This window comes from Coptis chinensis, chromosome 5 (assembly GCF_015680905.1).
Source record: "Coptis chinensis isolate HL-2020 chromosome 5, ASM1568090v1, whole genome shotgun sequence".
NCBI lineage: Eukaryota > Viridiplantae > Streptophyta > Magnoliopsida > Ranunculales > Ranunculaceae > Coptis > Coptis chinensis.
Window position 1 is genome coordinate 94,821,244 of NC_141460.1, and position 26,813 is coordinate 94,848,056.

The window sequence follows — 26,813 nt, forward strand, 5'->3', positions numbered from 1 at the left end:
TGTACATCACCTTCTCATTAAACACAACATCTACTACTACGAATGATTTTCCGATTTTGATCATCCCAAAAGCGATACCCAAAATCATCACCGCCATAGCCGATGAAGGTGCACTTTAAGTGACTTAGCATCAAGCTTGTTTCTAGCTTGGTCACTAATGTGAACATAGGACACACAACCAAACACCTTCAAATGGGAAAGGTTCACATCCTTCCTCGCTCCACACTTCCTCCGGAATCTTAAAATCCAAAGGTACCGATGGTCCCTATGGTCGTAAGTAAGCATTGCTAACACTTTACGCCTAATCGCTTGGGCAAGCCTCGCTAGTGTACGATACACCTAGCTCTCTCTCCGATGTTCTATTCATCCGCTCAACCCCATTCTCACGAGGTGTCCCCTGGCAAAGTCTTTTCCATCTTGATGCCATTGTCAAGACAATACTTTTAAAACCTGAATCCTCATACTCTCCACCGTTTGTTGGATCTCGGTTTCTTTACTTTCAAGCTTGTCTCATTCTCAACCATGGCCTTCCAAGTCTTGAAACACTTCAAATACTTTAACTTGTGTCTCAAGAAATAGACCCACACCTTCCTAGTATGGTCATCAATGAAAGTCACAAAATATGACTTTCCGCCAAGTGAAGAGACATTACCGCCCCCCAGACATCTCAGATGAATCAACTCAAGCCTTCTAGCTTTTGAGTCCGATCCATTCTCGAAAACTCACCCGCCGCTTTCCAAATACAAGCGGTTCTCGTAAGTCAATTTCGGTCGATCAGAACTTTGGGAGTTTACCGTAAGAGTGAAGGATTTTCATTCCTTTCTCACTCATGTGACCAAGTCTCGCGGTGCCAAACATTGGGATCCTCTTTGCCATGTACGACAATCGACTCACAACCATGTGCGGTCATGTAGAAAGTACCATCTTTCTTACCATTTGCAACAACCATTGAACCCTTCGAGACCTTCCAAGTATCACCGGTGAAGATCAGAATAAATCCTTCACTTTCCAATTGCCCTACGTAAATCAAATTCTTCCTCAAATCCAAACGTTCCGACGTCCGTCAATAACCATGACGAGCCATTCATCTTGACATGCACGCCACCCTTTGCCGACAATGTCACAAGGTTGGTCATCACCAAGAAAGACCGTTTCAAAGGTCACCTTCGTGTAGTTCTCAAGGAACTCGATGTGAGGTAGCATGGAAAGATCTTGCCGAATCAAGTACCCAAGACTCTTCAGTGCTCCATTGAACATATCAAAGCATCATCTACCATCTCAACAAGATTAGCTTTTGATTCTTTTCTTGTTCTTATTAATGTTGTTGTTTTTCTTGGTGCGGGGGAATTGTTACTATAGTGGCCATGCTTACCACAATTGTAACATACAACTTCACTTATGTCTCGAGGATCAGGTTCAACGCTTTGCAATCGGGGCTTGAGATTTCGATCTCCCTCCACTTTTTCTTACTACGACTCGTTTGAATTTCTTCCCTACTTTTCAGCGCTCAATGCCGACCTCGAAGTTGACCCAAGATGAAGGACAATCCGTCTCCCGATTTCCTCGGTTAGTACCATACTAACAATGTGCTCAAACTTCAACTTGGTCATTCCCAAGCAGAGCCACTAATAGCCGCCATAGTCGCCTTCCAACTTGGAGGCAATTGTCCAAGTATCGCCAAAGCTAGCACCTCATCACTAAATGTAATCTCAACCGACTCCAATTGGTCCTTAGTTTGGTTGAATTCATTTAGGTGATCCTTGAAGGAGGTCCCCTCTGACATTCTCATACTAAATAGGTTGGTGATCAAATAGACTTTGTTCGCGGCCGAGGGTTGTTCATACATCGTAGTAAGTGCCTCCATGAGAGACTTCGCCATCTTCTCGGTTTTAATATTAAAGGCTACCGACTTCGAGAGACTCAATCGGATTGTGGCCAATGCCTTTCTATCTTGCAGATCCCATTTGCCTTGCGGAATCTCATCGGGCTTCTCACTTATCAATGTTTCCATCAAATCCTTTTGATAGAGTACGTCCTCGATTTGCATCTTCCAATAGCCAAAATTTGTTCCGTCAAACTTCTCTATCCTGTAGCTTTCCTTTTCGGTTGTCATGACTTCCACTTGAACCAACACAATGGTGGAGACTCTCTCAGAGGAATTTCTTCAAACACTTAGCCTTCTCTGCTAAAGATAGAAACTTTCCTCACACACCTTGTTCCAATGATTCAAAACCGTGCTCCGATACCACTTGTTGGGAGATTTCACTAGAAAGTCACACCTCAATCTAGTTACTTTCTATCCCAAATGATTTCAACTTGGAGCTCACACCAAGGAAATCACCCACCTAAGACTTTGGTAGTTATCACAACAAACTCAAACAAGCAAAGCCACTAATTTATCATCACCCATAGCAAGCAAACAATAAGTAAGGAAGTAAATATGCAAAGAGACACAAAGATTTAGGTGGTTGGTAAATGTTACCTACATCCACACAAGAGCCAAGTTTCCTTTATAGCAAAGATTGAAGAGTTTACAAGAGATATCAAGAATCAAAAACAAGAGGCCTCACTCAAATCCTAGCTCAATAGAGCTCCCACAATACCCAAGAAATGAATCTCTCAAAAAAAATCTCAAAACCCTAATCTATTTCCTTTATATAGGTACACATAGAAAAAAGGTGAGAAATATGGGCTTGGGGCCGAAATATCGACAAATCATCAAAATTCCGAAAAGTTTCAAAACTCTAAAGCTTGCTGGTGAGATACCGGAGCTTCATTCGCTCGACGGTTCCACATCCCAACAGTTATGTGGGTCAGTGTCACAAGAAGATGACGAAACTATACCTTTCATAGTCAGAGGCTGTAAAAGGTTTACAAATTCTTGTAATTCATTGAAGCACGAGTGATCTGAGTACGGTACTGAATATATGCAGTGATGAAACTTTCTAATAGAGCCTGACACTTCCACCTGCTGACTTCTGTAAGCAATATCACTTGAGTTTGTAATCGTGCTTCTATCGTGGAAAATAAAATGGGAAGAGCCAAGAGAGCAGCCATTCTCTTCGAAGGGTCTCACTACCCATGGAGACCAGAGGGCATAATTCCTATTGCAGGGTGCATTTTATTTAATTCCTCGAGAATGTTGATGCTGAAACTGTAAAAAGGAACGGTTCTCACTCTAGTGTGGCAAGTTGTTGTTGTGAAGATGTCTTGGAATCCGAGGAGATGCATTATTTGCAAGCGTTCGGGCCAAACCCTGATCTTTGCACAATTGTTAACAAGGAAGAAAGATAAGAAAATAAACTTGTTACCTACTTCCAATATTAAGGAAGTTACTACTTAATCCTTGAAAGTTTCCTATTATAGGTAAGATTAAATATGGCAGATTTTAAACTCAGGTCTGTGGAAACTATACCTATAAACTTTACCAAAAAAACTAAGTGGGACCTACTAATAAACGCATAGAGATGTAATGAGGAGAAGCTTAAACAGCAAACACATAGAATTGTTTGCGAAAATATCAAGCAAGAATTTGTAGTCATAATTTTAAATTCGATGTGTCTGTAAAGGAATACTGTAAAATAGAATACATGCAACATTAGCAGAATCCACCGCTTAATGACTCAAAGTATGAATTTTTTACTCAAAAATTCAAGATGAATGATGATGTCTCGTGTGATCTATTCATCTGCCAATGTCAAACATGTGTTCCATTTGTTAGAGTGTGTGGACCGTAAAAAGAAATAGTCCCACATTGAACAAGAAAGGAGTTCATCATGGGCTGATAAAGTGGGAAGTCCACTAACTAGTACCGAGGTCTTTTAAGATAAAATCCCACACCCATGGCCAAGATGTGGCCCAAGCTCAATGGGTGGTTAAGTGGGGGACAATATCGGTACTAGTTATCCCATGGGCCCGGAGGCCCAGGCCTGGCAGGTGTGCCCAGGTCCTAACACCATTGAACGGGGCGGACAGATCATATTGATTGTCCCTCCTTCCGCTCCTGGCTTCGTTGTTTAGTGGTAACGAGTGGAAGCGCTGATGGAACGGAACATGGAAGCGGGAGTTCATTTCGGTCATGGTACTAGGAAGTGGAACCTAGAATGGCACCCTACATCTCTGCAAAGCGTAAGGGTAAGCATAGCATTGGACCTCCCAACAACAACCCCCATTTTTATTTCCCATAGCATGGGAACTCAGATGTGACGCTACTCTACTTGAGGTGCAACTCTTATGTCCCCAGGTCACATTTAAGCTTAGCCCTTATGAACCGCATCATAAATAGAGAACTAGAATACTTTGAAGATTAAAAAGAAAAAATACCTTTATTTTCAAAGCATGCGAAATGTGAAGTAAAAGATCTTCTTTCCCAAGTGTATTTATGGCAATGACAATATCATGATCAGGATGAGACGCAATGATATTAACAACCTGTGGAGCATCCACCAAAAACATTAGTCATCCAACACAAAATTCACATTTGCCGTTTTACGTTGTCCAATTTATAATATCTACAATACAAGTAGAAGTGTATAACTATCAACTAAGGGCTCAGAAGAAAAAAAAACACTGCATGATATAAAAAAACGCATCTGAGATCAAATTAAAACCAAAAGAACAATTCTTCAATCACATTATTAAATTAGAAAATAAACTAACCAACTCTATTACATCTGTCTTAATTTAAAACTATACACTCTATAAAACTTAAAACCAGAAAGATGCCAAGAGTGAATCCAAATCAAGCGTCCTCATCCACTGCACTCCACCATTTATCTTCTCAAGAACACACTCACGTTGCAAAAGAAATATGGATCAACAAATTGAATTTGCTGGTATGAGTAAGACTAAAATAAAATATACAATACTACATTAAATTTTCTAAGAAATAAATATAACATTACCAACCATTTCAACTTGGAAAACAAGATAGTTTTATTTTTTAAAACGACGTGTAGTTTCTTCCAAACAAATTCACTATACATAATTTCAAATCTTAAACTTTGTCTGGGCTTTATACATTCTAAGAATCGAACTTCTTATTTAGTTTTCCTCATTCTGAACGTCCTACGTTGTTTATGAGAACAGAGGATATGAGGGGAGTGGTACACTTAACTAATTAACTAATGATTAATTATATAAAATACGTATAAGCTTGGGAAGTGTTCGTCAAAGAAAGATTGGAACTTCAGCCTCCAAGTTGGGTTGAGATGCGCAAGCGTGATGTTACACTACTCGTCTCGCACATCCAACCGGTCAGAACTTCAATCTCCAAGTTGGGTTGAGATGCGCGAGCGTGATGTTACACTACTCGCTTCGCACATCCAACCGGTCCAAGTAGGTTGAATCCCCAACTCTTGGTAAGTAAACCAATCCTTTGGTTAAAATAAACTTTTTGTGTAGCAGAACTATGACCTTAACATGTATATTTGAGGGTGCTAGACACTTCGAAAGAGTGACTTAATCAATTCAAAGACAATATGTAATCGGTTAATAATAAAACTACAAACTGGACCATGTCATGCCCAATTGAATCATATCATTTATGTTTGACACGTACAAATCATCCAATTTCAGGAGTAAATAGTAACCGGACATCAAGACTAAGTAAAGAGTCACTAAAAACTTGAGTATTAACATCCAACAAAGAAATGGTATTTAAACTTGAGTATTAACGTTCTTGAACAGCAAGCATACAACCAAAATGTTGAATATTACCACCCCTTTGTATTCTAGATAGGTAAGCAGTTATTTGTTGTTCAGAAACAAAGTTTTGTACAGATTTAGTTTTGTGCAGATTTAACTGACTCTGAGTAGTGAAAAGAGTTACCTGATTCTCCTGACTGTTCAAAAGTTAATTGATAGACAAATAGCAGGGGATCGTCAAGAACACCATGATTTTGATACGCACCTGAATCGCAGAATAGACTTGACCGGTAACCTTGAGAGTATCTTCTCAATTATCTCATAAGGAAAAATCATCGTTTGCCATATATCAGAAACGTAACTGCAAGAGCATTGTAATTAAATTTAACTAAAAAAAAACAAAGAATTTAAATCAATAATAGTAACACAAATCACTTCCGCACAACTCCTAATAATAATAGTAATTTAAGAGGAAACAATTAAATTTGAAGCTATGGCAATTCACATGAGAAGAAAAATGTAGTAAAATAAGGTATTCGTGGAGAACGCTTACCTAGTGGAGTGAGAATCCAACTAACAATCAATCACTTTTATTTCTTCATTCTCAGTTTGCATCTTTTGTATTACGAAATCGTCCTATTTCAGTCTGGGAAATAGCTAATTAATGGGTATGTTCTTTTAGCTAATAAGTTTTGAGTAAGTAGTCAAACTCAAAAACTTGATCTTTGATTTAGTGATAGATTTGAGTTAGTAGTGAAACATTTTTGACAATGAAATTGAGAAGTATCCAGAAAATTCGAAGAAGAAAAAAGAAAGGTGGATTAATCTTTGGATGGGAGAGGCTTTAAAGGAAAGGTTTTTTCTTTTTTGATAAACAGAGGAAAGGTTTGCACTACTTGAGATAGAGAGAGGCCGTGAGAAAAGGACCGGTTTTAGAGTTAGTTGTGCAAACCTCTGTCATTTGGGTTTTCTACGTGAAGAAGAAAGATGGGTTTTGTGGAGTCGAGTTAAACTTCCTTGTTTTTATCTTTTTTTTTTTCGTAATACCAATTTTAAATATTTGAGGCAAGAGCTATGTGAAAACGTTATATCTGAAATTTGAATAAGAATTCTCAATTAAATAAGAAGAGACTTGCTCGAAATTGTAATTTACAGACCTTTGTCCGCACCCGAAGGAAAATTAACAATTTAAAAAATTAAATAAACAAATAAATCGTACCTATAATCAATTTTTCGAGATGTATAGCTCTAGATGACAGAATACACAAAATAAAATAAAATAAAAAAGATCTTGACAAAAGAAGAAGAAGACGCACCTGTGATGGAGCCTCCATCATGGTGAGAAGATGCAAATCTTCCCACCGACAAGTGATGCTTGAGGAAGGACGAGGAATGAGGTAGTAGAAGCGGTTAAATAGGTATATCGCCCTATCGAAGAGGCTTTCTCCTCTCCACAGTGTAGACCGAGCTCTTCAATTGCTTCAAGCTCTTTACCAAAGATACAGTGTTAGCCTATAATTTGAATAAGAATTCTCAATTAAATAAGAAGAGACTTGCTCGAAACCCCAGCTTCAGAACTCCCATTTCCATTTTTTTCTTTGATTCACAATTCACATGATATTCAACTCTGCTTTCATGCCCATTGGATATTCCATTCTCCAATTTAAGCCCTTAGGATGAATCTTTATCTCCACCATCCTTAGAACCACTACTCTTTTTGATTTCCACCGCCACCAACCGAACGACATTCACAAAGATGCCCTTGCTTCTTGCCTCCTCAACATTTGTAGGTCTAACATTTGTAAGATAAAGGATGCCATGATTTTTTCTGTTTAAGTAAGAATGACTCGATTAATCGTTCCTATTTTTCTTTGAAATCTACTTCACCTTCACTTTCTAAGCATCTTGATTTCAGATATAGAGTTCCGGGTGGGGTTTAAAGTAGTGGGTTTAAAATAGATCAAGAAGTTTTGATTTGTTAGATTTTGGAAGAGTAAGAGATGGGGTATTTAGTATTGTGAGGGAGATAGATGTGATGGGAGGAGAGAGAGAGAGAGAGGTCTGCATCTGAAGGGGTTTAGTTAACCCATCAAAGAGTTTTTTACTTCTATTTTTTTTTTATTCGGCAGTTTTTTTCTCCACATTTCTCGTAATCCCCCTGATGACGTGGATAGCCTCATATTGCTCTAAAAGGGACTGCTATTATATATATATAAAGATTTCGTTTTTTGTTTACAAAAATATCCTTTTGAGGAAACTAGATAGAATCTCTTTGATTTCACTCCTCTAATCCTCTTTGATTCCACCTGAAATAAAATTAGTTTTGATAGCTTTGGTTAGAGATCAACTTTGATCTGCATGCAAGAGAGGATATGCAAGAGAGGATATTTGATTTAATTTGTAGTTGAATGTGTGAACGCATATTCTTCAATTGGTTATCTTCTTCTACATTTCGTTTATTTGTTTCCCAAATTTTGGTGCTCTATTTTATGTGTTAAAATGGAAATTTTTGTGTACAAATTTTCTTTTACATAGACATTCTACTATGCAAATTTACTTTTGCATTGACATTCTACTATGTAAATATATTTTTTCACATGTAAATAAATATTTCATAGATATTCTATTATATGCAAATTTATTTTTTCATACAAAATTTTTCTATGTAAATATAATTTTTCATAGGTATCCTACTATGCAAATTTATTTTTGCATACAAAAATTTTATTTGTAAATATAATTTTTATGTAAATATAATTTTTCATAGGTATTCTACTATGCAAATTTATTTTAGCATACGAAAATTTTCTATGTAAATATATTTTTCATACATATTCTACTACGAAAAGTTATTTTTGCATAAAACGCAAGTCTTTTTTGCTTATTGGAAAAGCAACTCTTAGATATGTCTCTTAATTTGCAAAATCATTTGAAAAAAAAATCTGCAATTGTTTGATGAATTATAGTTTATTTGATGAGTTATGGTTTATATCTTTTTTTAGAACCATTTTTTTTTGTTGTGTTTCGGAAAATGAAATCGGTGTCTCGGATCTAAAAAATGAGATGTTTCCAGCATATTTAAAACTGTATGTTTTTTTTTTTCGGTGAAGTTTTCCGACCAAATAATAAAAGGTAGGTGAAGATGACGGGGGTATTTAAGTCAATTTTCTGTTTTAGTTGATTGTTTTTGAAAATAGGGAGGTTTTGTGGGTTTGTTTGCAAGCGGGGCTTTTTTGTTCTCATACATAAAGATGTCCATCTTGCCCGAAACCCACCTAAAACCCGAACAAAAAACCCGTACCGAACTCTGTCTGAACCCGACAAAACCCGAACCCAAACCCAAACCGAAATACATATGGTAGGGTTTGGTCACACTCTCTAAACCCGAACCGATCCTAGCCCGACCCGATAATTTAGTCCGAAATCCATTAAAAAGGCTAAAAAACTCAAAACCGAACCCGAACCCGAACCAAAACCGAACCCCAAATCCGGTTTCAATTGCATACTACTAAATTCATATAAAAGAATGAGTTAGATAAATATTTAGATTATGATCTCATTCATATTTACAATGATGAGTTATTTAATATATTGGATTATGGAAAAATTTATATCGAGATTTCTAATTTTTTCAGTAATTGCATGTGATCATGTATCTATAGTTTCTTCCGAGTTCATCTATTTTTAAAACATATGAAAGAATTATGTCTGAGTATAGGTAAAAATTACTTCTAAATTCATTAGAAGTTTTATTTTGTTTGAAGGATTGGTGGATAGCCGAAGAAGGAATAAAATGTAAATATATATTTCAAATGAGGTTTTTTATTGTCTTTTTTCTTCATTTATACCGGGTTTTATCGTACCCGAACCTGAGCCCAATGGGTACCCAAAATATAGGGTTAGAATAGGATTTGGTTACACTTCTCAACAAAATACTCGACTCCGAACCCGACCCACTGACAACCAGTCCGGATTCAGATAACCCGATACCCGTTCAAAACCCAAAAAATCAGGTTTGGGCCGGGTACCCGTTTGGACATCCCTGAGTCATACATCATGGTGATCGGGGAGATTAAACTTAAAACTTATTATGGAAAATAGAAAGAAAGAAAAAAGATTAAACTTAAAACCTTATTCTCATACATCATGGTGACGATTTGTTCTGTTATGACTTGAAGAGCCAGGAGTCAAGGCGTATTGGATACCCAAGCCGGGAGAGATACATGCTAGAACTAGTTTTTAATCAGTAGAAACTTAGTATATAGTGGCACAATATTTATTTGACAAAGTAGTCTTCTCAAATAATTTTGTGGTTATTAATCTTTGAACGCCAATAAATTACGCTTTCCAGTCTATTTGTATATGTCCTATATGTTTTCGATTATTCATAATGTTCCTTTCCTTACGGATTACAAACTGAGCATTGTTTACTTTTCTGGGTATAATTTTGCCATAAATACAGAAACACCTCTAGTCGTAACTCTTAAACATACTGGATGATTATAAATTGGTGTGACGCCAAAAGTAAGGGTTAGGGGACTCCTCAAGTACAGTATGGAGTTTTGCTTGCTTTATATTTTAATGTCATACATCGATTTCCACATTGTCAAGAAGTCTAACTTTGCCGAACCAAGCAGCAACACAAAATACAACAGGACTTTTGATCTCTTCGACTGCTTCCAGATTCTCCTGGTCCACAATCTGCACAATAACTTAACATCTTATAGAAGGCAGTTTTTTAAATATATCCACAAAGAAAGCAATAACTTTAATATTTTTTCCCCAGTAACTGTAGGGGAAGAGTTAAGATCACGAGGTCTCCACAATTATCTTGGTTATTCACAAAGTAAATAGGAGTTCCATCTGTAAACAATGATGGGGAACGTAGGTATGAGTTTGATTATTACAATATACGCAAGGAATTATCACACCTGTTCAAAACATAGCGCAGCCGTCTCTCGCAGAACTCCAGAAGATATGTAAGTCGCTTGTTTCCTATACATTTATTACTAGCTTGTAGGCCCGTGCATACGCACATACTCTTTTGACAACTATTTTAGTCGCTAACCCGTTTTATTTTCTAACAAATTGTTTTAAATGAAGTTTTAATTAAGTTTTAAAAACCCATTTTTTCAATTGAGAGAAAGATTTTGTTTTAATAGGAGAATAATTCTCGTTTTAATTAGATATGCTAGATTTTCCCTTTTCAACATATAGAGGAGGAATTCACATTTTAATAGGAGAATGATTCCCATTTTAATTAGAAGTGTTCGAATTTGTTTTAATAGGAGAGGAATTCCCGTTATGGATTCCCGTTTTTCATATAGGAGAGAAATTCCCGTTTTAATAGGAGATGACGTTGAATTTTAATAGAGATCGAAAAATACCCCTTGTAGGAGCTTTAATATTAAGATATAGATATCTTACAAAGCTAATTCTGCGCACATTCTCTTTACTTTAGGGGAAAAAGAAAAAGCTCGGACAACTTGCTTTCTATAAAACAAAGAACTATCTATAAAAACATTACTTTGTACTCATTTATAACCAGTTCTTCACCCCTCATTAAATTCTCACAGACTTATGTAAATCCAACTATCCAAGTAAAAATCGTTCTCCAATTTTATGTTATTCTAGGACATCAAATATGGCAGCAGATTTAGATCCTAAGGACTTGAACTTTTGATCCCTGTAATTCTTTTTAATTTTAATTGTTCTCATTAATTTTATATTGGCAACAACCTCAATAATATTTTTTTTCTAAGTAAGCAAATATTGTATTGATGAGAGTAAAAACAGAAGAGAGGAGAAAGTACATGTATCTTCTTATAGTCCAGAATAAAATTAGCACTACTATGATTTTTAGTCAAATCTAAAGTAAACTTGTTCTGGAACCTCCCATGTGGTAATCCATGGTGGTTTTACATAAAAACTAGTTGTTCCTTTGTGCAGTATGTCTGCATATTTGGCCACTTTATCTCTGGAGAAGTTGCATTCCCTCCATGTAGGCGTTATCTTGCAGTACTCTAGCTTCTCCTTACATTTATCCCATCTTTGCTTCATCCCCCATGGAAGTTGTGAGCTCCCAAAAGCATGGACTGTAGCCGCCGAATCCAATTCAACCCATAACTTCTTCCAATTCCTTTGAACCGCATATTCTACACCTTCAAGTATAGCGAAGCATCCAGCTATATAATTTGTGGCAAAGTCTATGTGTTTGCATACCACAGCAACAAAGCGACACCTACTATCCCTAAACACAACTCTATAGCCTGAGGGGCCTGGGTTTCCTTGAGAAGCACCATCCACATTCATTTTAATAACATCCCCATCCGGGGGATACCATTTACAGTCCTTGAATATTGGCGCCCTTCCAAGCTTATCCGGTAACCCCCATTTCTTAAGAATCTAAGAATTATGAACTTCTCTATTCATGTAACCAGTAGTCATCCAAAAAGAGTTCTGAATATGACTTCTTATCTGACATTTGTATTGGGTTAGAGTGATTTTCTTGCCCTAAAAAAGCCATTTATTTCTCTGCTTCCAATTAATCACCATACCAACTAATACTGCTGCCTCCCACAGTTGCTTGATAAGAGGACTATGCCCTCTATTCACTCTAAGAGCATCTGGCATGTTGTTGAAAGATGTATTAAAACCAAACTGACTTACCGTCCATTCCCACAAGAGTTTAGAGTCCTTGCATTCCCACAATATATGTTGTAATGTCTTGGATACCTCACAACCCCTATAACACCTTGAAGCAATTCTAAACCCTCTCTTTTTCAGCCCTTCATCAGTAGCGACACAATTTCTCACCAGTTTCCAGCCAGTACCCGCTATCTTTGGATGAATCCATTTGCACCACACTTACCCGCTATCTTTGGATGAATCCATTCGCACCACACTTTTTTGCTCCACCATGTAGTTGCATTTTTCTTTCTAATGGTCTCAAAAGCAGACTTGATGGAGAAAATCCCTTTCATATCTGGCTTCCAAATACCATGGTCCTCTCCTGCAATGGTAGATAGTTGATTCATATTATACCTCAAGATATAACATTAATTGCCGCCAAAATTAAAGGGGATTGGCCATTCACCGATTAATGATAATGTGACTAACTTTGGACCTACACCCTTTAAATGTTGTGGCAACAAATTTGGAGCTTTTGTTTGATTGATCGCTCTCCAATCCACACATCTTTCCATAAATCAACCCCCGTCCCCATACCAAGAAGCCACCGAGAATTACTAGTCACCGGTGCAACACCCATTTAACACCGGAATTCAGATTGTGGATTTAGTATAATAATCAATGAGCTCTCCATCTCTAGTAAAAAATTTTAGCTTCATGAATTTAGCATAGTCATCCTCTTTGTAAAGTATGTGCCATGTCAGCTTCATTAAAAGAGCCATGTTTAGTTCTTTAAGTCTTCTAATTTCGAGACCTCCTTCTTCTTGTAGTTTACAAACTTTGTCCCATGACACTGTAACAAGTTTCTTTGTGGCAAGGTTGCCAGTCCACAAGAAATTTCTCATAATGCATTCTGCCTCTTTAATTATGCTACTTGGCCATTTGTAAATGCCCATACTGTAAACTGGGATGCTCGAGAGAACAGAATTGATGAGAACTCTTCTTCCTTGAAAAGAAAGTAACTTCCCCCTCCAACATGTAATTCTCTTCTTAATCCTATCAAGTAATGGAGTCAAGACTGCTCTAGTTACCCTGCCCTTAATCAAAGGCACCCCCAGATATTTTTCAGGAAAAACACCCACTTGAATACCTAGGATTTGCTGTAAGTTCTGTCTTCTATCCATACTCATGCCTCGGACAAACATTCTGCTCTTGTTCCTGTTCACTGACTGCCCAGAAGATGCTTGGTATCTCTCCAATAAGTCCACAATGTTTCTCACACTCCTTGCATCCCCTTTGTTAAAAATGATCACATCATCAACATATAGAAGATGGGTGGGACTGGCCATGCCTTTGACAACAGTTAAAGATTTAGTTAACCCTGTTACCCTCAAAGTAATAAGCCCTCTACTGAGAGTATCTTCAGCCTGGGCAAAAAGGAGTGGTGATAAAGGATCACCCTGCCTCAAGCCTTTCTCGGGTGTAATATAGCCTATAGGGCCTCCATTGAGCAAAATCGAGAGTCTAGCTGAGCTTAGGAGTGCATGAACAAGCTTGTTCCAGTGATCTGAGAACCCAAACCTCTTCAACACCTCAAATAAGAAATTCCAGCTCATGGTATCATAAGCCTGGGTAATATCGACTTTGATCGCGATGCTGCCTCCATATCTCTTTGTATCCAATTCATTCACCATTTCCAACGCGAAACCAATACTGGCTTGAGAATATCTGCCTTTAATGAAACCACTTTGCTCCTTTGACACCAAGTCCTCGATAATAGTATTGAGTCTTTGCTGCATGATTTTTGAGAATATTTTAATGAGAAAATTGCTCATACAAATAGGTCTGTACTGGGACAACTTACTTGCACTTTTATCCTTTGGCACCAGTGTGATGAAGCTTGCATTAGCCCCATTTGGAATTATTCCTTCCCTAAAGAAAGATTTGACTGCTGAATTCACATCTCTCTTGACCAAATCCCAACACTTAACATAAAAGTGGCCATTATACCCATCAGGGCCTGGTGAACTAGCAGCATTCATCTCTGTTACTGCTAACAAAATTTCTGCGTCCGAGGGAACTGCACTGAGCATATTATTACCTGCATCGGTTACTTTATTTGGAATTAAATTGAGGAGTTCAGCATCCATGTCGACCTCTTTAAAACTGAATTTCTCGGCATAATATTGTATAATATACTGAGAAATATCTTCTTGTCTTTGCAGCAATACATCATTTTCTGTCTTTAACTCCATGATAAAGGACTTTGTTTGTTTGATTTGGCAAATCTTGTGAAAGTAGGCAGAATTTTTCTCATTATCATTTAACCAAGATACCTTGCTTTTCATCTTCCAAAAAGAGCTCTTTGTCTTCATAGCTTGCAACAAGCTCTCCTCTTTTTCTTCCATTTCAGTTACATACAGTTCATTTAAGGGTCGGAATCCACATCAGCTTGAGCTAGTTCTAAAAGTGCACGAGCCTTAATAACCCCCCTGCTCAATATCACCAAAAACATTAACATTCCACGTCTTAAGAGCCTCTTTCATCATTTTTAGTTTCTTACTAAATCTGAAGATGGGGGTACCCTCAACATAATGAGGCCAACTGATTCTCATGAAGTCCCGATGTTCAGTCCAGGCTTGATTGAATCTAAAAGGTACATTGTAGGGCTTAGGAATGTGTACCACAGCCCCCAGCAAGGGGGCATGATCTGAACCTTCCCTTGTACCTACTTTGTATCTCCACCCTTCAAACTTCTGAATCCATGCTTGATTGTAGAAAGCTCTATCCAATCTAGCAAGTATTCTATTATGTCCATGCTGATTATTACACCATGTATAATTCAAACCCACATGATCACTTTGCTGCAACTCACAGGTGTTAAACCAATTCAAAAAATCTGCAGTAGCAGTTCTTCTCGGAGGAAGACCACCTTTTTTCTCATCATTCTGCAAGACTGCATTGAAATCCCCAATCACCAACCAAGGTGAATCAGGCTTGAAAGTCTCAAGTTCACTCCAAAGTATTCTTCTATTCACCATTAAGCTAGCTGCATGGACTGCAGTCACCACACAATCTTCTACTAGCACCGATACTTGCTGGGGAGACGCATTGTATCAGGCTTACATTGATCCCTCTTCGCCACAAAACCCATAAGTTCCCTTTTCTGAGACTTGTGTCATTATGGAAAAACTGGTAATCTAAAGCAACAAGACCTAAAGTCAAGACTGTATCACTACAGGGTCTCACCTTAGGTTCAGCTATACAAAGAACTTCAGGATTAAATTTTTGCAGAAAGCCTTTAATTCTTGAAATAGTACTATCTTTACTAATACCTCTCACATTCCAAAAGATGATCTTCATTAATTGGAGGGGTGGGGTTTGTTCTGAACCTGCACTCTTGACCTAGTACCAGGTGGAGAGATAGGTTGTGCTTTGTACTTGGTCGTCTGTGGCTTCTGGTTAGCTGAGACAGATGCATTCTCTGCCATCCTAGTAGTCACCAACACCACCTCTCTATCCACAGGTGAATGAGGGGGGGGGGGGACTCCAATACTGCGTCATCACGAATTAAACTCTGAAAAAGGTTACTAACCATTAGAGGATCCTTAGTAACTGGAAGGTTTTCAGTCACCTCAATGTGGTCCACCACAGAGTCAGTTGCACCTAGTGGTCCACCACAGAGTCAGTTGCACCTAGTGCTCGCACTACATCTGTTAGTGAGTCCCTTTCAATGCCATCTGTTTCACTCTCTAGTAGAACTGAAACTGTCTCCACTTGTGCATCATGGTAAATTTCTAGATGGTTGTCTCCTACATCAATCACTTCCAACTGAGCAGCAGCCACCAGCTCAGTATCTAGCACAGCAAAAGAGCTTTGACAGGGTGCTTCAGTGTTCCCATCAGCAGAAACAACTGCTACTACAGCCAGGTCTTGCTCATTGTTATCAACATTCATTGGTTCTTGATTTCCCTGTGTGTTGTCCGCATCAATTATTTCTATTACCCCTTCATCAGCAGCATAAGTTATGTCAGATTCTGGGTTGTTATCTTGCTCCTTCCCCACTTGTTCATTATTAGGGTCTTGGGCTTCATTCATCGCATTGTTCGTATCCGCAGTTCCAGCACCATCTTTGTTTTTCTTTTTCCACCTTTTCTTCTGATTTTTTGACATTGTTTCTACATTTGATGGCTTCTCTATATTCTCAGTACTCATTTGCTCTTTGTCTTTGTTGGTAGCTAAATCATCTTTTAGAGCATAGCACTCTGCCACTAAGTGACCAACTGATTTGCAGTGATTGCAAAACTTTGGTGTTCTTCCCAAGTCAACTGTTTGCCAAAAACCAACATTAAACTTCTTTGATTCAACCCATATTTACTCAGGAATCTTCTCCGCTAAGTCGATATCCACCAGGACGCTAGCAAAGTATCCAAGTTCCCGTTTTGCTGTTGTTTGATCCACATGAATAGGCCTACCAACTGCTTTACCCATGGCTAGAATATTACGAACTTCCCAGTACTCCATACTCAATCCAGGGAAGCGTACCCACACCAAAGCATGCAATTGCTTCTCTTTTTCAGTAGAGAAGTTTGGAGACCATTTACTGAGTCTAAGAACATGTTTGTCGACCACCCAAGTTCCTTGATCCCATACCTTCAGGTAGTCTGTTTCAGCAGAGAATCTAAACATAATATAACCCCTTCCAAGCAGTGTCATCTGCCATTCCTCCGTTGGGTTCCAAAGTTGTGAGACTACCTCTTTCACTCTGTCAGGTTTCACTTGCCTCAGATCTAAGCGCCCAACCAACGAAAACTTACAATATTGCAAGCCTTTTTCGATTTCATCATCAATAAGTGCAATAGTTGGGTATTCACCTTGTTTACCAGGAGTTGGTAGTGAAGATGTTTCGATATGCCGTCCATACTTTGGCTTTACTGCATTTGCATAGGAATTCTTGTCATTACCAGCACGTTGTGGTTGTAGTGGTTCTCTCGAGATCCCTTGCTGCGTTGTATCTTGAGCAATTTGTTGAGCAGTTTCTGTTACTACTTGAAGGCTAGCTCGATCATTTTCATCGAGGAATCCCCATGGACAAAAGATAGGTTTTTCTTGATTACCTGAACTAGTCAAAGCCGAATCCATAGTTGGATTTAGTCGGAGAAGAAGGATTTGGCTGGACAGGGCTGGACAAACCTGCTCGTAGAGCAAGTTTTCCCACCAATATAACGGGAAATTTAACTATAACGGGAACCTTATCCGAACTTTTAACTATAACGGGAAATTTCAATGTAGAAATACTAAAATATCCTCAGAGCTCTACATACTAAAACTGGACCACATCTAAAGACCCGACAACCTCAATAATAACAAAACCATAGCAGGATAATAAAGAGCAGAACCAAACATGGACAAGAAAGAGGTTTCAGGATTACCTCAGCATAATCAATTTTACCACCAGCTTCAAGAATTGCTTGGGTGACTAAATCTCTCAAGTCTCTGCAAGAAATTTGACCATTTTGCGCAGTCAATTTAGCTCTAGACAGCGATCTGTTAATGGATAGGGCCTGCATACAAGAAGCCACAGGTTTTCAGAATGTTTTCTACGCGCACAAAAAAAGCAAAAAAAATAAAATAAAATATATATATAACATGATTTAAGAAAACTAAGAAACAGGCGCCAAGAGAAAGGCAATGTGATGGTACCCAGGTAATCCAACATATTTGGATGCAATACTGAAATTAAATGGTTCTGGGCTGCAACCATCCCATTTTTCAATATCTTGTCGGACTTCAGTACATTTCCTAAACTACATATACCTTTTCTTTTCTCTCTTTCATATACTCTTACTTTTCCATTTCCTCACTAAAATCCCACTATTTTGTGCGCAGTATTCAAGTATCAGAAGTATCTTTATCCTTGTCCACATCCAGAGGTTTAGGATGTGAGGAATTCATCCAGTTTTGGCTTCTCATTTAGAGGGGATTACAATTATATGAAAAGCAGGAAGACAGAAAATAAATTACATGCAAGCAATCAGTTTGAACAAATATTAGCAAGTAGACAAGTAAAAACAAGTTGTTTGGAGTTAAAAAGATAATGAAATTGAAAGCGAGAAACTCTGCCACATTTGCATTCAGTTAAATAAAACAAGCAAACTACTAGGGGCAATGATACCGTGAAAGATTTAGAATGAAAAACAAACATGGAGATATAGCATAGCACTAAACAAACCTTGTTCCGCTCTTCTGGTAAAAGACGCACATTGCGTGAACTCATTGCAAGACCGTCAGCCTCACGCACTATTTCAGAACCAATGATGGTTACTGCAAAATCGAGATCCCGAACCTGAGGATACAAAATCATAAATTTTATTAACAAATTGCTTAGGGATATTAATATGTGACCTACATTACTCTGAAGTCTGATTTGGAGTTGGAACTCAAGTTCGGAATAAACAATCTTAATTCACGTCGACACACTAATGAATAATCCACAATCTGTATAATCTGTGAATAATACACTGCAACATATAAACAAAAAGAGTATACCTACGATAAGCATTATCAACATATTAAAAATGCAGCATTATGTATTGTATCTCCAGTTGTTTCAAGTTAAATATCTATAAATTTTAACCAATACAACTTTATTAGGAGAAGAAAGTACAATTCCATCAAAACATATACCACATTCTGGTACAGGTATAACAAATTTTCTAAGTAACAAAAACCAAGTAAAATGTCTACAAAAAAAAACGTACCATTCGACAAATAATCCGCCATTGCTGATAATCCTTCTTCCCGAAAATAGCGACATCAGGTTCCACAATGTTAAACAATTTGGTAACAATGGTAGCAACCCCTTTAAAGAAAACAGGTCTACTCTTTCCACACATACCCTTTTCCAATCTTTCAACTCTTACCCATGTCTCATGCCCCAACTTGCTATCTTCTACACATGACACCACATCATTACCACCACCTCCACTACCATCATTACTCTTGGGGTCATTGTTTTTTGACTCAATATCACTATTTCCATAATCATATAAATTATAAGGATGAAATACAACATTAACAGGTAATGCCTTAAGTTTATCTAAATCACCTTGAAAATCAGAAGGGTATGTAGAGAGATCTTCAGAAGGAGAAAACTGACCTGGGTTTACATAAATAGATACTACAATGACATCACTATGCTTTTGAGCTTCTTTAATAAGAGAAATATGACCTTCATGAAGGTAACCCATTGTAGGAACTAGGCCTATAGTTTTACCTTTAGCTCTCATAGACCTTGACCATTTTCTCATTTTGTCCTTTTCTGTGATAATCTCTAGTCCTGTTGCCATGGAGAAAAAGTAAAAAAAAAAAATATTCTGTTTTGGATTTTTTTTTTTTTTTTTTTTGGTATGGTACTCGATGGTGTTGTGTTAGATTCGGGCTCCTTTTTTTGACAAATTTTAAGATTGTGTCAGAAAAGCTAGATTTGGAGAAGAGGTGGGAAGGATGAGTTGGAACTTGGAAGTTGTTGAGGTCTGTGATTACATGCTCTTGGAAGTCGTTTTAGAAACAATTAACCCAACTTTCTACTAGCCATGAAAAATGACCCCGCCATCTTTTACAAACAAGTATGCCAACCGTGCTACGCATCGATTTTTTTCAAATCTTTAAACTTGTCGCTCTAACATCTTAAAAAGTAATATAAAATTTTTAAGAGAAATTGATTATAATTTTAGTGACGTGAAAGAGATTTTCTAAATTATTTTAAATAATATGAAAGCTAATTCTAATTTCACTGAGGTGAGATAGTTTTTTGTAAATTACTTAAAATGGAGGGAACTAATTAGAATAATTGAAGGACGTATTTCTAAATTGTAAAACATGAGATATTAGAAATAGCTTATATGGTTGAGAAATGTGGTTCCAAAGATCTAGAGGCAAGCCCAATCCACCAACCTGAATGAATATGACTTGTGTATATAGCTTTGGTGGCTATTTTAACGACTTTAATGGTCGACTTAAGTAGCTTGGGGATATTTGGTGCATATGACCCTTGTGGTTAGATGTAGCGGCTCTCATGGCGGCCAATGTAATGGCTCTAAAACCTTGCTTTGATCGCCGGCCAAAAAAATCTCAATAGATTGTGCAATCATAACGCAAATGTATCAGCCTAATTCATGACCAACAAGATGACATGTCTTCGGGACCGAGACAACGTAAGGTAGGAGAAAGATGGAGCACGTGATCCGATCCATGAATCATGCGGGCGAAATCACGGAGGGATGTGGAATCTGGAGGGGCATAGGGACCAGTGTGGTTTCAGTGACCCAAAGGGAGGCAGAATAGTGAAGGGGCATACGGGAGTACGATAGCAAAGACGTGATATATCAAGAGATAGTTGGACAATTAGTGGTCAGAGGACTAGAAAGAAGATCGTGGGATAAGAGAGCGGTTAGCGGTTAGAGAGGAGGTGGTTAGAAGATATAGAAAAAGGAGAACCGAGGAGAAGATGGAGAGAAGATCCAAGAGTGGAGTGAGAGAGAACTACGGCGGCACAGCTTGATCCTCCATGAAGGGGGTACGTAGGCAGCCCTAAATGGGTTAAGTTGAAAGGTTCAAAAGAGAGGGAGTCTCATCTTTGAGAAGAGATAGAGGAGAGTGGAGGTGTGAAGTTAAAGGGTACTAACTGGGTTCACACAAATGGCGCCGTCTGTGGGGAAGTCGAGACTTCGGCTGAACTGATAAACTATTTTCAAAGTTAAATACTCGACTTTCATTCGTGCGTGGAGGATGAGGAATCCACCTGACTTTGTCTATGAAAGCAGTGGATCCGGCTGACTTTGCTGATGAAGACAAAGAGAGAACACAGAATCAAGGATCAAACCAACCTAAAACAAATGGGTTTAGTTTCAAGTTTCAAATCTCAACTCTCAACAACCGATCGGTTCATGGTTTCACGCGGAAGCAAGGGAGAGCTATTTTTTGTATAATGGCAACGGTAAAGATGGAGTCTTTTAGAGTGGGAAGAACTGGTTCTGCACCATTTTGAACAAAACAGTCTTTTAATAAGAAATACTCATTTCAAGTGTGTGCCTGTTTCTTCTGCTGCTGCAGTAGTAGTTTGAGCTTCTTCTTCTTACAGGATTTTTCCGTTGAGTATCACCTTTGGAGATCATTTCTTCGTGTGTACTGGTTTCAACAACTTGGCCTTGCTGAAGAACAGCAAGTGTATCAACATTTCTTATTGTGCAAAGGCGATGAGCAACAACTACAGTTGCTCTTCCCACCATGAGGCGGTCAAGAGCTTCTTGTACAAAGCTCTCTGAGCCTGCATCAAGAGCACTAGTGGCCTCGTCAAGTAGAAGAATTTTTGGGTTCTTCAACATAGCTCTGGCAATGGTAATCCTCTGTTTCTGACCACCAGAAAGTTGAACTCCGCGCTCGCCCACCTGAGTATTATCCCCATTCTCTAACAGACTAACACCCATTTCTCATCCCCAGAAACTAGAAAATTGGAAATGAAGAAAATAGAGAGAGAGAGAGAGGGCGTGCATGTCTTGGGCAGGAAGAGAAGTAATAAAAATCAAGGGGTAGCTTTATTGGGGATTGGAGAACATTGTGTGCACAAGGAGCTAGCTGATTTTCGTTTTTAAGTTGAGGAGTGTCTACTTGGATTTTTGAGTTCCAAAGCGGCAAGTATGATCGAATCTCGGCCGCAGGTGAGACTCTATGGAGCTGGTGGGTGCACATAAACAAAGCGTTCGGCCAAATGGATTCAACAACAGAGAGGGGTAGTAGGTATTTGGGAATGTTAGAAGTATAGATCAAGAAAATGGTGCTTTAGAGGAAAATGAGAAACAAAACATTGATGGTACGGATGAAATGCTTGAGATTAGTGCGGCTTGTTCAAGAAGAGGAGAGGGAGAAAGGAAGAGTTGGTTATAAGGTGGACTAGAAATATCTTACTACATTATATGGAGGTGCTCTTGTACCAATCGATATTGTTGGTATAGATTAGGATTTTGTGTTTTTCTTGATTAGAAACCATTCTTTGGTTGGCTTTGGAAACTTCCAAGGATGCCAAGACTCTCATATTGATTTATGTTGCTTTGGCCTGTGGAAGTTGCATTTGTGTGTTTGTGAGAGCTATACATGTTCTAACAGGTTGGGTACAAGACAGACCACATTACTCTTCCAAAATATGCATTCATGTGTTTTTCGTGCTCAATATTGTCTTTCTTTGATGCAACCCAAAGTGGGACGGATAATAAGTAGAGTTGCGGTGATCAAAATTATGTGGATATGAGCATTCCATTTCTATTTGGGACCTTTTTGTTGCATGTATACAGCTCCTCGGAGTTATTGTTGCAATGGCGCTGAAAGCAATTCTGCATGGGTGCGAGCGAACCTGGTACGGTTGGCTGCATTAACTAATGCCTCACTCATTCAACATTTTCACGAGAATCTCTATCCGGATCAATACATGTCGAGCTTTGATCGAGGCAAGATTTATGGACACAAACATGAAATTGATTAATACTTACTCACGACCTGCATTCCATTATTCGGTGGCACTGGAGTGGTTAGGATTGCAGGTTAGCAGTTACATATGGTCTTAGATTGAACGGTCTACAAGCAAGGGTAGTTGAGTATTTTGGTCACCTTGAAGGCTTGATGATGTCCGTGGAGAGAATTCTACAATACACACGTATTCCCAACGAACCTCCTCTTGTGATAGAAGCACATAGGCCGGATCATAATTGGCCTTCTCATGGAGATGTTGTAATCCATAATCTGCAGGTTCGCTATTCCCCACATATGCCACTTATCCTGCAAGGTCTCACATGCACTTTTTCGGGAGGCAAGAAATCTGGTATTGGTAGCAGAACATGACATCCCCTCCCTGGTGTACACCGCGGCAAGTAACTCGTTTCTTTTACCGTCATATACATAATTGACGGACGAGTAGTTACACTGGGGGCAAGCAAGCCTTGCCCCCGGCCTAGGCAGAGATGTATGTGGGGACAGATTGGGATTGTCCCTAGACCTCGTGGTATTCCGCGAACCTATTCGCTCTAGGAGGTTGCGGACCATGAATGAGAAATGTGGTGGTACACCTCAGGGTAAGACGAATGGTACACTATTTGGAGTACATGATTGCCATTATATTTGTATGCAAATACGTATGCTGAATTAATGTTCCTCGTTAAAACTCACGTATTATTTGTGCAATACTCGAACATAAAAGTTTCAGGTTACAGAGAAAGAGAAAAACTTGCGGTACCGTGGAACCGAGCGGAGTTTGAGCTGGTATTGGGAGATGGATCCATCTCACCTCATTTACTACCTTATTTGCATACACTATATTGTCATCAAAAAGTTTACTGTCTCCATTAAATGTGTATTGCATGATATAACATTGACTAAGACCAGAGTCGAGCCCCGTACTAGCTATACGGGGAACCTCGGAGTCTTTGTTTAGTCAGTTAAAAGAGAGGAAGCTTGCTTTTACATATTGTTAAGTGAGCCGAGGAATGATAGTTTGTGTTGAATGTTGTATCAATGAAATAGAGAGCATACTTCTTCAAATTGTTTCATGAGTATTGGGCTATGAACGAAAATAACTTGGGGGCAAACTGAGCTGCCCCCATTAGGCTTCACAGCTGGCCAAAGACAGCGGGGGGGATGAGCCCTTCGCGGACTAGATGGCCGAATCAAACTTGGGGGCAATTTGAGCTGCCTCTTAGCCAGAGAGCGGAGGGGATGAGCCCTTCGTGGACCGCAGTGTCCGAATCAAGCTTTGGGGCAAATTGAGGCGCCTCTAAGCAGAGAGAGGGGATGAGCCCTTCGTGGGACCGCAGATGTCCGAATCAAGCTTGGGGCAAAATGAGTCGCCTCTAAGCCGTAACGCGGGGGATGAGCCCCCTTCGGACTAGATGTCCGAATCAAACTTGGGGAAAATTGAGTTGCCTCTCTAAGCCGAGAGAGGGGGGATGAGCCCCGTGGACCGCAGATGTCCGAATCAAGCTTGGGGCAAAATGAGCTGCCTCTAAGCCAGAACGCGCGGGGGATGAGCCCTTCGCGGACTAGATGTCCGAATCAAACTTGGGGGCAAAATGAGTTGCCTATAAGCCCAGAGTGCGGGGGGGATGAGCCCTTCATGGATGGTTGTATGTCCGAAGTCAACTTGGGGGGCCCGAACAAAGCTTCAAATTGATCGAGAGAGGCAGGGGGCCGAGCCATTCGCGGACTAGATGTTCAATCAATCTTGGGGCAACCCAAACAAACTTCCTGGTGATCAAAGAAAGCTGGGGATGAGCCCTTCGCTGGATCAGATGTCTGAATCAACTTATGCAGTGAGTTCTTGGAAAGAGAGTTGATGGCGGGGATGAGACACATCACGGACATAGTAGTGAGTTATGTGAAGGAGAGTTGATGGCTGGGAGGAGACACATCACGAACATAGTAGTGAGTTATGTGAAGGAGAGTTGATGGCTGGGAGGAAACACATCACAGACATAGTGAGTTGATGTGAAGGAGAGTTCCATTATATATATATCTGAGGGGACGTCAAGGGTCTTCGGGTCCACCGTCTTCGACGACGGACCCGAGAGGGCATCTATATCGGCCTAATTCATGACCAACAAGATGACATGTCTTGGGACCGGAGACAACGTAAAGGTAGGAGAAAGATGGAGCACGTGATCCAAGTCCTTGAATCATGTGCGGGCGCCAAACTACGGGAGTGGATGAAAAACTGAGGGAGGGCATAGGGACCAGTGTGGTTTCAAATGACCCAAAGGGAGGAGAATAGTGAAGGGGCATACGGAGCACGATAGCAAAGCCGTGATATATCAAGAGATAGTTGGACAATTAGTGGTCGAGGAGGACTAGAAAGAAGATCGTGGGATAAGAGAGCGGTTAGCGGTTAGAGAGGGAGGTGGTTAGAAGATATAGAAAAAAGGAGAACCCGAGAGAAGATGGAGAGATCCAAGAGTGGAGTGAGAGAGACCACGGCACAACTTGATCCTCCATGAAGGGGTACGAGGCAGCCCTAAATGGGTTCGGTTGAAAGGTTCAAAGAGAGGAGTCTCATCTTTGAGAAGAGACAGAGGAGAGTGGAGGTGTGAAGTTAAAAAGGGTACTAACTGGGTTCACACAGCAAACTTGAAAGTGCTTTGAAAAGTTGTAATGCAAATTCCACGGCGGATTGGACTTTCAATGCAAAGTAGGTTATGTATTGGGGTATTGTAAATGTCCTGTGCATTGAACTCCAACACAAATTGTCCACGCATTGGAACTAAACTGGTGTATGACTACCACAGACTTTGAGCAAATACCAATTCCATATACTTAATTTCATAGAAATCCCAGGTGTGGCAGAGGAGTTCAATGGAATATTTTCGATCGGGAACATTGCACTTTTTTGAGCAAATACCAATTCCGTATACTTAATTTCATAGAAATCCCAGGTGTTGCAGATGGAATACTGCAACATTGCTTTTTTTTTTTTTTGCTTGGTAAGTATATGCAACATTGCACATGCACAGGAGACTTCGCAAATTTGAGTTTTTGCCTACGAGCCGTATATTCTATATACCCATATGTCAAAGTCTTTTAATTAAAAATGACCCAAAGGCTAATGCAAGTATGCAACAACGCATGTAATCATGTATTCTTCACTACTGACCATGGTTGAATAGTGGAGAAAAATTTAAAGGAAGTCGGCCGGTAGGTAGTACAAGTTGCAAGTGAAGGGGGCCCCTTGATCAGTTGGGCTTAAGCAATACAGGGTTCACAGAAAAAACGTGTCTCTGATAAAAGCAATATGGAAATGTAGGTGCAGAAAGCCAGAAAGCCAGAAACCTCACCAACATTTGACACACATCCACTCGGCTTTTTTCGATGAAATCTGCAATGCAATTTATTATTTGCAATCTTTCGACATCTTTCACTAATCATGTTGGCTAAAATCTTAAACAATGTGTTTTTGGATATATTTGTACGCGTGGGCAATTAAACTTTTAAGTCATTATCCACTAGAACATACTTTCTGGAACCATTAATCATGCTTGCCAAACACACTAGCTGTCCGAGAAGTTGGATATGATGTCGAAGTGTCGAACCAATGCAAAGCACACGAATATGTCTTGTAAGGAAAGACGCTCACATTTTCGCAATGCCAGATTGCCTAGAGTGAGGAGTTAGTATTTTGCATAACAAATACTCCACGTGCATCCACTGTGACCTCACAATTCTAGTGAAACCAGTAAAAAAAATACTCGTATTTATTTAGCAAACCATGTATCGCATTTGCGAATATATTGTTAGTTGATTATGCAATTTGAGTATTTGACTGATTTAACTACAGAGTCAATTATCAAACCTAACATTAATCTAAAGTAGGACAGAATTTGAAATTGCAAATTTTAGGACCCTCCTAAAGTGATTGGTGTGAATGCAAAATTTTAGCTGGAACATTTAAGAACTAGAAAACATAATAATAAGCTGTCCCATTACATAGAATTAACACATAC

General features: G+C 39.1%; 1 protein-coding gene across 1 annotated transcript; it reads right to left on the minus strand.

The window, feature by feature from the left end:
• Positions 1-9,940: 9,940 nt before the first annotated feature.
• LOC147500370 (pantoate--beta-alanine ligase-like) lies at positions 9,941-19,873 on the minus strand. The gene is made up of 4 exons (XM_086562033.1): positions 19,038-19,873; positions 18,509-18,622; positions 17,709-17,840; positions 9,941-10,347 (listed from the first exon to the last, which is right to left on the minus strand). The coding sequence occupies exons 1-4, from the start codon at positions 19,623-19,625 to the stop codon at positions 10,231-10,233; spliced, it is 951 nt and encodes a 316-aa protein (XP_086418159.1). The 5' UTR covers positions 19,626-19,873; the 3' UTR covers positions 9,941-10,230.
• Positions 19,874-26,813: the final 6,940 nt, after the last annotated feature.

Bases quoted from the DNA above. Each gene is read 5' to 3' on its own strand.
- LOC147500370 (XM_086562033.1), bottom strand. From the start codon at position 19,625: ATGGCAACAGGACTAGAGATTATCACAGAAAAGGACAAAATGAGAAAA. The intron at 18,623-19,037 runs GTACGTTTTTTT...TTGTATCCTCAG, and splicing joins GGCGGATTATTTGTCGAATG to GTTCGGGATCTCGATTTTGC. The intron at 17,841-18,508 runs GTTTGTTTAGTG...TCTTGTATGCAG, and splicing joins TACCAGAAGAGCGGAACAAG to GCCCTATCCATTAACAGATC.